This window comes from Nomascus leucogenys, chromosome 6, assembly GCF_006542625.1.
Source record: "Nomascus leucogenys isolate Asia chromosome 6, Asia_NLE_v1, whole genome shotgun sequence".
NCBI lineage: Eukaryota > Metazoa > Chordata > Mammalia > Primates > Hylobatidae > Nomascus > Nomascus leucogenys.
This window is the reverse complement of record NC_044386.1, coordinates 6,130,626-6,143,384: the sequence shown is the minus strand read 5'-3', so window position 1 is coordinate 6,143,384 and position 12,759 is coordinate 6,130,626. Positions and strand designations below refer to the sequence as shown.

General features: G+C 53.0%; 1 protein-coding gene across 1 annotated transcript in view; it reads right to left on the bottom strand.

Annotated features, from left to right (window-relative positions):
• The window catches only part of TENT4A (terminal nucleotidyltransferase 4A), a 43,393-nt gene extending 34,503 nt beyond the window's left edge, over nucleotides 1-8,890 (bottom strand). The window contains exon 1 of the mRNA XM_030813902.1: nucleotides 7,655-8,890. Within this exon, the coding sequence (XP_030669762.1) occupies nucleotides 7,655-8,367 (713 nt within the window). The 5' untranslated portion in view covers nucleotides 8,368-8,890. The remainder of the gene's footprint in view (nucleotides 1-7,654) is intronic.
• Nucleotides 8,891-12,759: the final 3,869 nt, after the last annotated feature.

Below are 12,759 nucleotides of genomic sequence, written 5' to 3'. Positions count from 1 at the left end.
TAGCAGTTTTCACTTTGGTCTGAAAGTGAAAGTTGTATTTTCAAAAACCAAGAAAAAGGCTTTTCCTGTCCAGCTGGCAACAAGAAGGACTTAATTTTTGGTTTCAATTTCCTTAAAGAGAGGAGAAAAGGGCAGCAGTGGCCTTTTTAATCTCTCGAGTGCTTCCAAGTCTTTCATGTGCTCTCTGGTCTGGGGTGGGTGCCACAGGCTCTGCTTCACAGGTGGGGAAACTGAGGCTCAAGTTAGAAACCGTGGCGAAACCAGCCAAAGCCAGACCTGTGAGTGTGTGACATGGGCTGATGGAGCTAGGCTCTCAAGAGCCAAGCACGTGGCTCCCAATGCTGACAAATGGACTCCATCCAGCAGGTTTGAAGCAGAAACATCAAAATAATTCGACTTTTCATTTCCCTTAAACTACTACATCCTAGTCATTGCTTTAGATCGACAGGATTCCAGAAATGTTACAATAATCTGAAATCTCTTTCAAATGGAAAGATAGAAATCACCTAACACCCACATCCTAGCACTTGGGAAACTAATTCCAATCTGAAGCCACAAGAGAGCCTAACTGGTTATGCACAGCAGCTGATTTAGGAAAGAAAAGGATCACAAGCCCACAACAAAAAGGCATGTTGTTGATAAGCAAAGACATTCTCTGCCAACAGGGACCCTCAGAGCTGCTCCCATCTAGCCCACCCTGTCAGCAGAGAGATGGATAAAGTTCTGCAGAGATCTACCAGGCCCAGGCCTGGATGTGGCCCGCCCCCTGGCTCACTGCCAGCAAATGCAGTGCACATCACCAGAGTCCAGGACGCCAGGGACAGGCTCATAGGGCACTCTCTAGTGGCCCAATGGTGGACAACTCATCTCCATACTTCCCCAGGCTTTCTAACTTTTCATAGTTAGGTATTAATTTTTATAATAAGAAACAAAGAGCAGTTAAAACTAAACGGTGATGTTTTTCAAATACAGTATAGAATTTTCTTGAATGTTTTCTGCTTTTGCATTCTATATTGTAAAACAGAACACTAGTTTAGCCACTCTCCAGGAAGGAAAGCAGATAAACTGCAACAGACTTTATTTTTTTAAAATTCTAAGACAAACAACAAAAGTTTCCCTTAGCATTTGGTTTATGAATACTCCGTAGACTTGCCATCCCCCCACCTGCTCTCCTGAGTTGGCAGATCCTCCTTCTGCTCTTCTTTCTTGGGAGATACTTACTTGGTGGATACCGTGTGCTTGGCACTAAGAATGCGGGCTACAATACAGCCCCTCCTTCCCTGAGGAGACTCAGGAGGGCAGTGGGGTCAGCTTTGTAACAGCAGCAACTCCACAAGAGCCAAACACTCAGAGGGGGCTCAGGAAAGGACAGAGGGAAGAACCGTGTGGGAGTTTTCTCGTGCCTCCTAAAGGAGGCACGGTGCTCTGAAGCCAAGGTTCTGGGGAAGCCAACATTCCTACGAACCTGGGCTTGCGGGACAAGTGTTCCCCACATCTTCTGCAAAGCAAAGATGGACTGCTATGAACTTAAGAGAACTGGGTTCCAGAGGTGACTCTTGGGTAAGTCATCAACCCCCACCTGCATAGGAAGACCCCTTTCCTAAGCTAGCCAATGCAGGACACCTCGTGAACAGGACTTCTCAATCACTGTATTTTCATAAATTCACACGGCTTTCCTGCAAACTTTTATTTATTTTTTATTTTATTTATTTATTTGTTTTTTTGAGACGGAGTCTCACTCTGTCGCCAGGCTAGAGTACTGTGGCGCGATCTCGACTCACTGCAACCTCCAACTTCCTGGTTCAAGGGATTCTCCTGCCTCTGCCTCCCGAGTAGTCCTGCAAACTTTTAAATGACGTGTTTTACAGAATGTCCATCTGAGTGCAGCACAGAAAGGTTCTCCTGGTTATAGTGGCTGCCTGAGTTCAGTAGTAACCACCAAGCCAGAGGACAGAACTGGCAATCTGCAAGAGTCACTGCGATGGGCTGGAGTCCAGTCAGGGGAAAAGTGTTGGACAAGAAGAACCACAGCGTCCTCATCAACCGATTCCATGCCAGGGGAAGTCTACCCACAAAAGAACCTCCCCTCAAGGTCCTACACCCTACTCCTTGGAACCTGTGGCTCTGATGAGGTTATCACACCATGATCATGTTGTATTACTACATGACCTTCAGGCAGGCAGGTTACCTGCAGGAGCCTGACTCAATCACACAAGCCCATAGAAGCAGGGGGCTTCCTCCAGCTGGCGGGAAACATCAGAGAAATTCAAAGTACCTTGCTTTGCAGATGGAATGCAGGTGGCCTTAAGAAGCTGAGAGCGCCCTACCCAACTCCCCTGCTGGCAGCTAGCAAGCAATCAAGGACTTCTATCCTGCAAGGAACTGAATTCTGACAATAACAGGAATGTGCTGGTAAGAGGACCCTGAGTGCCAGCTGAGAACACAGCTGGCCAACACCTTGACTTCAGCCTTGCAAAAGCCTGAGCAGAGAACCCAGCCCCGCCATCTCTGATCTGACACACAGAATCTGCAAGACCATAAATGAGTGTTCTTCTAAGCCTCTGAGTTTATGCTAATTTGCTACACAGCAACAGAGAACTACCACAACACAGAAATCTCAAAAATAGGATGTTGCATGAGTGTGCATCCCCAGTGTTGGGAGAAAAGGCATCCTTGCCACCGCACTCAGGCACATGTTCACAACAGGTCAGGTAACTTGGGCACCTGCCTGCCCTCCCTGAGGTGCTTCTCAAGGCAGGTTCAGAGTGGCAGCTTTCAAAGAGGGCGAGGCTTGCCATCCAATTCACTGCAGAGAAGAGGAAGCACTGACAAGCCAGCCACACCTCCTAGAAAGGGCCTCTCCACAGCAGCACTGCAGCTTCTTCAATGTTCTGCAAGTCTGGGTGGTCTGACTCTGCCACCCCTCTGTACCTTTAGTCCAAATTCTGGTTGCATCCTCAAAAATCAAGTTTCTGAATTTGAGTATCAAGGTTTGTTGGTTTTTTCTTAACCTTTTTTACTCCACAACTACAAAATCAGATCCTAAACCATATGACCTAACTGAGGCATAAAAAGTTCTTATTTTCCAAGGGTAACTATTAACTCTTCTTCCACAGGATGCTTACATGAATCCATTTAAAATGAGGACAAAATCTCATATTAAACAGTGACCAAAGAACGTTTGAGACTTTACCTTGAGACACAAATCTTACAACTTTTTACTTTAAAATATTTACTTAAAATTACTTTAAAAAATTACGTCACAAACATGCATTAAGTATTTCTGAGAAAAAGCAAATGACACTGTTGTTCCATCACAGGCTCACAGCAGCAAAACAGAACCCACTTTGCTCCATTCTGACTTCCACAGCACGAGCATTAAGCCTTTTTTTTTTTTTTTCTGCAAAAAGATTGGAGGCCTCTCATTCCCAGCCAGTTTAATACTCCCACCCTCCTTTTCCAGAGTCTGCCATGCCCTCCTGGGCAGCCCCTTCTTCAAGTGTCAGCTGTCCTGACCTGGCCAGTCCTCGTCTATCAGTAACCAGACATACGGTGCAAGCAGTTCTCCAGCAAAACTTTCCTCAACTCCAGCACAGCCAGTGTCTTGCACTTGATTTTCAATTTCACCTTGTGGAGCTTGGCCATGGAACAAACGACAGGAACAAGTGATGCTATTACTAAATGGAAGGAGTGTTGGACGAGTTCATTGTTGAAATTAACTCCTCTTCCTCCTCCAACAGTGCAGGAGCAAGTATCTGCTTAGTGTGATCGTGCACGCTTCTCTCCACAAGCTTATACCTCTGGGACTCAGAGAGGGAAACTCAGAAAGCAAGGTCCACATGCGCCACCGCCACCCTTCAAGGCAGGTCTCACGACAACCTCTCTCATGCATCCTGGACACTCACAGGAAAGTACGGGAGGGAAAGGCCCCTAGGATGTCTCCAGTGCTCTGCAGCAGGCCCTGCTGAGCATCACAAGGATGTTCCGGACAGGTCACACCTGCTCTACTTTATGTCAGTGAGGTCAGGCTAGAAGGAGAGGGGGGATCCTGGTTGCGCCTCCACGCTCTGACTTCTTCGCAGGAAAGAATTGAGAAAAACATGCACCAAGTTGGAAACGACTCTCACCAGGGGCCTTGTGGGGCATGGCTGACCATGTCCTATGCCGACAGTGGTCGGTCTCTCTCAGACTTCAAACTAAGAACAGAATTGCCTTTGAGTTAATAGAAGATATTAAAAGATGAGATTAAATATCAAGAAACCTGCAGAGAGGAGGCTGCATACACCTGCTGCACACTGCAGGCACACCTGAGATGGCACAGCCTTCGAAAGGCCAAACTCTGAATAGAAGCTGTTCAGGGCCCGGGACACCTGCACGTGTCTTCGTTCAACTACATTCTTCCTGGGTCTCTGTAACACACCAGTAAGGATGTGGCCAAATATCTGAGGGCCATGCTCCCACTCTCACTTACACAAGACTTTTAACCTGAAGAGGTTTCCAAGCTGCTAGAACGACCATGACAAAGTAATAACAGCCCAAATCCCTGCTGGGTCAGGGGATGAGAGCACTTGCAAGTGACAGCAGCCAGAGGCTGGGATGCAAAGGGCCCAGGGCCTGTCCACACACCTGCCCAACATCTCTAGGTCAGAAGCCCAGGTAGACAGCACAGCTCACGCTAAGCACACCATTCCCAAAACAAAGGCTTGGGATTTCAATCAAACAATGGAATAAGAACCAGAGGCAAAAGGAGCATTTCACCTCCTCTCCTCTGAAGGTTCTTGCACCAATCCCTGTCCTCTTTCACCTGCTTTTTCTTCATCCTACTTGAGGCAGAAGGCAGACTGGCAGTCTCACATGGCCAAGCCACCAGGCAAAGTGTCCAAGGGCAGAAAACTCCTCCCCAGAAAAGGACAAATAGTGCGGGTTGCCACATGGGCTACCAGGCAAAGACCCAACTGGGTTCAGCCAATGCTCCACAGCAGGCTCATCCTCCCATGAGGAAGGCACACTGCATTTTCAGAAGTGCACGTCCTGGGACTATATCACAACCCCAAGCAGCTTCTCAGCAACAAGGTCCTTTACTATTGGTCAGCCCAGGTGTGCCTTTGAAACTCAGTTATTTCCTTAGCTAAGCCACAACTGAAAGACTTTTTGGTGGCCTTTCTCAACACTCTGGGTAAGCTGATGGCCAGAAGCAAGTTCTAGACAGAACTATTTCTTGACACAAAAAGGTTAGTTCATATTGGACCAACGGGCCACGTGGAAATGATCACTGGGGGGACCTTACCTCCTCTAGCCACAGGCCCAACTCTACCACTGCTTAGGTTTACTTTTGAAAGAGTAGCTGGAGTAGCAGCCCAAGCAGAGGTCACCGTGCCCTTCTGAGCACATAGCAGGTGGTCCTCACAGGCCCCTTTGGGCAGAGACGGCAGGAAGTGGATGCACCCAAGGCCATACTGGAGGCATGGTACACACCACCCAGAGACAGGCAAGAAGAGGTCTCCAGCAAAGGGGAAAAGGAAGGTTCAAAGAGCATGACTGCAGTATCAAACCAGACCTCCTGGCGGGCTTCAGAGCCCTCTCATGCCCTACACCATACTGCCTTACAGCTAGATTCTAACAGGTTGGCAAGGGGTGGGGCCAGGAGCCAGGACCCAGGGCCATCTGAGCAGCAGAGCCCTGGAGGTGTTGCTGAGGTTTAGGCTTTAGTCTTTAATGTGGGGGATTGGAGATGGGGGAGGTGACATCACAGGGTGAAGGGGAATCTGACCAGACCTGCTGGCAGAGAAGATTGCCCCATTAGCAGTGATGGGAAAGGACTCAAGCAGGACCAGAGTGCATCAAAGGCACCTCCCGCTGCTTGAGCAATCTCCACAGAGGTAACAAGAGCCTGCATGAGGGAGGATGAGGTGTGGAGAGATTAAAAGGGCCAAACGAACAGCATGTGATGAGTGACTGGACGTGGGTGACGAACAGCGTGAGAGGGGACCTGCACAACTGAGCAGGGTACTCTTGTGCTCTAGGCAGGGGGCACTTGCAGGCAGGTTTCAGGGTGGGTCAAGATCATGAGATTGTGTCTCCCATGCAGTCCCTGCCCCAGATCCCCAGATCCTAGCACAGCACCTGACCCTAGTGGGCTCATTCAGTAATAAAAGCAACACTACCTACTGAGCCTGACTAGAGTTACCAGGAGGAAACAGCTCCGGGAGCCCAAGTGAGGTGCATGGGGCCTGATGCGCTACCGCTTTCTAAGAGCAGAGGTACAACCCAAGACTGGCAGAGACCACGTGTCTTCTTGTTTTTTCTAGTGCTAAGAGAAACGGAGTCCATTCCAGTTACATAACAGGCTGGAAACCTAAAGGTCCTCCCAAGCGAGCCCTTAGGTATATATTGCTATTCATCAAGAAGAAACTGCTCCCAACCACCTGCTCTCAGAAAGTTCTACAGGTAAGAACTGGAGGGAGAGGAGAGGAGTCTGCGCTCCCGCCAGCGTCTGCACTGCTTGTTTACACTTCGGGGAATTTAGAAGGTATCGCTTGTAGCCCAAGCCAGGTGAAATAAGTTACAGAACATGCAGCTATTACAGTGTATCACACGCTTTAAGGAAGTATCAACTCGTGTTTCCCAACATACTTCAAATGAGAAACAGAGTTATAAGAAAAAGTTTACTGTAAGAACTCCCAACACCTAGCAATTGTGGTTATTTGTAGGACTCTACTGCATGCAACAACCCTCACACCCCGGCAAATCCATAATTGTTTTTTAAATTTGGGGGAAAAAATTGTGCAAGGAAAACTTATCATTTAAGTCTTAAAATACTGACATACAACCTACACATAAATTACTTCCAGACGCTCAGAAAAGCCCAAAACGGCAAAAGGGCTGCGTCAACAGCATCACACCTGAACAGCCTCACCTGGGACAATTCCAGCCCCGACACACACACCACCTTTCGTTTCATTCCTTGCCGTCTGTAAGTGCACTAAATTTAAGTAGCGTCTCTAATTCCCTCTAGGCGGATGTAGAAATATTTCAAATAAAAATGGCATCTTCCAAAGAACAGACATACATGACAAATCTGTTTTCTTCTTTGAATTAAGCCAATGTTTATAAACCATAGGCGATGCTTATGTTAATTGCAGCACGAAATTAAAGCACACAACACCCCCCAAAAAATGAATCACCTCTAAGTTGACAGTTAAATTTTTTTAAAAAATGAAATTAAGAAGGTTAATATTTACCTTCGACGTGATTTGAGTTCCTGGCAATGCTAAATTATTCTGCAACTTACATGAAACGCCACACTTATCTACGCTCCACTTTGACAAGGGGTTCCTCACTTGCCCGGAGGCGGGGTGGAGGGCGAGAGAGTCGATTTCCCCTTCCAATCTCAAGAGTAAAAAAGACAAATACCTGCAGGTCCTACTCAGCAGCCCCTTTCTTGCACTGTTACTTGTAGGATCTGGGCAAGTCACTCCATTATAAATGAGTTTGATATTTAAAAACAAACTTTCAGTGCAGAGTCGGGCCTTGGCCTTCGCCTTCAACATCCATCCTCCAAAAGCCCGGGCGCCTGGGACGGGTGTCTGCACCGCGGGCGCCAGCCAGGACCATGGTCCCCGCCCCCGTCCCCGCGGCCGCCCCGCGCACTCACCCCTGGATGCCCGGGCTGTACGCGCGGCTCTTCCACGGGGTGCCGGGCCGCGGCGCCTGGGCCCCGGGGCCGCCCCCTCCGCTGAGAGCGGCCGCGCGGCTGCCGGACAGCAGGTAGTTGAGGCCGTAGGTGCTGGCCTTGTTCTCGCGTTTCCGGCGACCCGGGTGGAACTGGTGCTGCGACGGGGAGCCGGCGGGCGCGGGGCCGCGCGGCCCGGGGTGCCCGTTGGCTGTGCCGGGGGCGCTGGGCGCGCCGTCGGCGAAGTTGAAGAAGGCGCCGCCGCGGCCGCCGCCCGGCCGGCCCAGCGAAGCGCTGCTGGAGGACGACGACGAGCAGCCGGGGCTCTCGGTGCCCGACTCCGCGTTGGACGAGGACGACGACGAGGACGACAGCGACGGCGACTTGTGCAAGCGCCGCGCGCCCTCGGCCGCGGGCCCCAGCGCCGTCAGCAGCGCAGGGGGCAGCGCGGCGGGCGCGGCGGGGCCGGGCGGCGGGGGCGACGAGGCGGGTAGCGCGGGGCCCAGGCCGCCACCGCCCCGCCCGGCCGCCCCCGCCGCGGCCGCCGTGTCCAGCGCCGGCGAGTTGAGGCAGAAGTAGGACGCGAAGCCCGAGCCGCCGCGGCCCACGCCCTGCGAGGTCTCCCAGATCTGCATCCACAGGGCATTGGCTGGCCCCTTCTGCTCGGGCTGGATCCAGGCCACGCGCGGATCCATCCACGCGCCGCCCCCGCGGGGCCCGCGCGCCCGCCCGCCCCGACGCGGCCCCGCCCCCGCCGCGCCCCGAGGCCCGGCCGCGCGCGCACGGACGGACGGACGGGCCTGGGCCGGTGGCGGCGGCGGCTGGCGGGCCGAGCCCCGGCCTCCTGCTCGAGCCGCGCTCCCGTCGGGCTCCGGCGTGAGGCGGCGGCGGCGGCGATGGGCCCGGGCAGGCCGCGGCGGGCGGCTCCGGCGCTTGGCGCGTCCCAGCGGGCGGCTGCGGTCTCGGGGCTCCCGCTTCACGCGGCGCGGGGCGGACGCGGGGGCCGCGGCGGCGGCGTTCCACTTGGGCCGCGGGGAGAGGCCATCGGAGAGGGGCGGGCGGCGGGGCCGAGGGGGCGGGCCCAGGCGCCGCGCGGCTGAGGGACCGGCGGGAGGCGCCGCCGCCCGTGCGCCCAGCCCTCAGTCACGCTCGCGCCGCTGGCTCCGCTCTCCTGCGGCGGCGGCGGTGAAAAGACACTCTCGGCGGCGACAGCGCGGGGGAAGGAGGGGGCCGCCGCCGCCTCCGCTCCAATGAGGGGCGGGGGAGGGGGCGGGGACGGGGGCGGCAGGAGGAAGCGCGGCCTCGGTCGCCGGGCCGTGTCGCCAGTGCGCACGCGCGACCGATTTCAAATCCTCACTAGACACCGCCGCCGTGGTTACCACGCCTGCGCGTTGGGGCCCCGTCGGCCGCGGGCGGGGTGAGGACGGCGTCAGAAGCTACGCGACTGGGAGGGGCTGGAGGGAGAGACGGCGGCGTTGAGCCCTTCCAGACTAGGCCGGGGTTGGGTGGAATAAGCAGCCGCTGGAAGGCCCGCACGCCGCCCTCGGCCCGCCGCGGCGCGCAGACCGGGGCGTGCAGACATGCGCGCTAGGGCCGGTGTCCCCGGGCTGGCGCCTGAGCCGGGCTGCGCGTGCGCAGGGGAGCGTGGCCGTCACCGCCACCGGTGGAAGTTTCCAAGCAGCCGGGCGGGGGCAGCGGACGCCACCGCAGGAGCTTCCCCCGCCGGCCGGCCCTCCCTCCTGACGTAAGGGCCGGCCCCGGTCGCAGATCCCGCCCCAGATCTCTCATCCGAGGGTCCGTGCAGCAGGTCACGCTGCGCTGTCTGCGGTCCGCGCGCCGGCCCACGTCTTCCCTGCACCTAGCGGGGTGAGCGGCCAGCGTGCAGTGCCCGGTGGCTGGCTCCGCCGCTCCGGAGCCGGGAAGGACGCGCGACGGAGTCCGGCTCCCTAGCGGGTGTGCTTACAGGCGTTTGGTTTGCTTTTTAAAATGATTTTCTGTGCGAAAAGTGAAGTGAAAACTTCCAAGTTAATTCCCTGGGCAAAATGGGCAGTGCTAGCCGAGGAACGGCTCGTGGGCGGCGCGTCCAGCCCCCGGCTTCGATTTTTCCAGCTGCACCGAGCGGGCAGGAGTCAGTGGGAAACCGCCCGCCATCCACAGCCTGCTGTTTGCCATCCCGGTGTCCCGAGCGCGATGGAAGCCGGGTTGACAGTGGCACTGTTTGGAATACAGCGCCAACCACACATCCTGTGAGGTCCAAAGCAAACGCCAGTGTCGTTGTTTGATCATCGCGGTGTCCCGCGAGTCTGGGCGACGTGAGGCCCCGCGGCTGCCGCCCTGTCTTCAGGGGGAGTCCCCGCAAATGCACTCCCGGGCCAGGGCCCTGAAGCTGCCTTAGCCCAGTGGCGCCTGGGCTCCAAGCCTTTTAAGTAGAAGGGGACCTGGCCTTCCTACCGGCGTTTTGTAAATGCTACCCCCTCGTCTCCAGCACAGATGAGTAGACATTACTAACCACTTGACCCTCCAAACATCTCTCCAACAGGAAAGGTCCGTGTGTTGCATACAAAGGCTTCGGGGCAAGTAGTGGTGTTTAGTAATAAAAATGAATGTTTCAGACGTTTTCAGATACCTTCATATTGTACATGTGGGAATCATGACCAAGGATTAGAACGTGCATTCAGTAAACTACAGAAAGTCACACACAAGTCAAACAGCCGTTATTCTGGAGCTCTCTGCTTCCAATGGCTCAGTCCAAAATCCTTGGTCATGCCTGGCTCCTCTCTCTGTCCACAATGAACACATCCTCTTGGCTCCACTGCCCGAAACATCCAGAACCCAACTGCTACCCCTCCTCCTCCCTCCACCCCTCTTTACTCCCCTTCCTGCCACCCGTCCATTTTAAAGCAGTGCCTTCTAGCTGGTTTCCCACATTCCGCACAGCTGCTCGTGTGATCCTTTTTAAAAAAGAAAAAAGATGTTACTATTAAAAATCAGCTCATGCCACTGTTAGAATACTATGCAGCCGTAAAAAGGAATGAGATCATGTCCTTTGTGGGGACATGAATGGAGGTGGAAGCCACTATCCTCAGCAAACTAACACAGAAACAGAAAACCAAACACCGCATGTTCTCAGTAATAAGTGGGAGCTGAACAATGAGAACGCGTGGACACAGGGAGGGGAGCAACACACACCGGGACCAGTTGGGGGTTAGGGGAAGGGAGAGCATCAGGATAAATAGCTAATGCATGCAGGGCTTAATGCCTAGGTGATGGGTTCACAAGTGCAGCAAACCACCATGGCACACATTTACCTATGTAACCTGCACGTCTTGCACGTGTATCCCAGAATTTAAAGTTGACATTTTAAAAAATTCAGTTCATGCCACTCTTCCGCTCAGAACCCTCCAGTGGCTTTCTTTCTCACTCAGCAAAATGGAACAACCTTGCTATGACCTGCAAGTCCCTTATCCCCTGGTCCTTCCCCTCTTCCCCCACCCTCACCTCCCAGCGCTTTCCCTAACCCACACAATACCAGCCCAAAGCACAGCTGGCACACTTCTGCCTCAGGGCCTTTGCACTTGCTGTTCCGTCTGCCTGGCGTGCGTTCCCTCCTCCCCATCTTAGTGAGGACGTCCGAGTGGCTCTTTAGTCTAAACTGCAAACATAACCCTCAGCATCCCCTGCTTCCCTTCCCCTTTTGCTTTTTCTCCCTTAGTTTCCTGGAGCTGTGGAACAATACGACAAACGGTGGCTTAAAACAACAAACGCATGCTCTCACAGTCCTAGAGGCTGAACGTCTAAAATCAAGTTGTCAGCAAGGCCGTGTATCCTCTGAAGGCTGTAAGGGAGTCTGCCCCATACTCTCCTCTCAGCTTCTGGTGTTGCTGGCAAACCGTGGCATTCCCTGGCTTGTTGGTGCATCACCCCGCTCTCTGACACGTCATCGCATGACGTTTCCCTGTGTCCTTGACTTGTGGATGCATCGCTCCACTCTGTCATCATCATTGCATGGCATTTTCCCTGTGTCCGTATCTCTTCTCAGAAAGACACGAGTGGCACTGGATTAGGGCCACCCTAGTGTCTTCCTCCTAACCTGATTACATCTGCAAAGAATTTCCAAATAAGGTCATATTCGCAGGCACCCAGCGTTGGGACTTGAACATATCTTTTTGGGGGACAGTATACCACCTCATATATATTTTGTCTCATTTATCATCTGTGTCCCCCACCCCATTAGAATGCATGCTCCGTGAAGAGAGGATAGGAATGGCCTGTCCCTGCTGTGCACCAGCTCAAGGATTGTCTGACACATCAGTCCTCGGTAAACATTGGCAGAATGACTGGCAGCTGATTCATTGGCCCAGCAGGAATGGACACGGGCAGTTGCCCTTGTCCAGCTTCCAGGATCTGTTACACAGGTTGTCATTGTTTAGATATTTTAAGTTTTTCTTGATTGCCTCATACTCTTCGCAGTTTGCCTCTAGCTAATCCTCCTTAATTTGATCCACCAGCCACCAAACAACATTTTGTAATTAAAACCAAGGTTTTGTTATTTATATATGATCATAAATATTTTTATGTAAATTAAAAGCAGTATATATATGTATATATACACACATACATATGTAGCTATAGATATGGATATAGATTAGATATAGATATGTAGAGAGAGAGAGAGAAAGACAGAGTCTCGCTCTGTCGCCCAGGCTAGAGTGCAGTAATGCAATCCTGGCTCACTGCAACTTCCACCTCCAGAGTTTAAGTGATTCTCATGCCTCAGCCTCCTGAGTAGCTGGGGTTACAGGTGTGTGCCACCGCACCTGGCTAATGTTTGTGTTGTTAGTAGAGATGGGGTTTCACTGTGTTGGCTAGTCTTGAAACCCTGACCTCCAGTGATCCACCCACCTCAGCCTCCCAAAGTGCTGGGATTACAGGCATGAGCCACCGTGTCCGGCTGCAGTATATTTCTTAATGCAATCAGGAAACAATACTGAATGTAAAGTGCAGTGTTTGAGATGCTAGGCAAGGGAGATATTTCTCTTTATCAATTTCTACAGATAAGTGCAGCCCATTCCCGTTTTGGGCCGAAA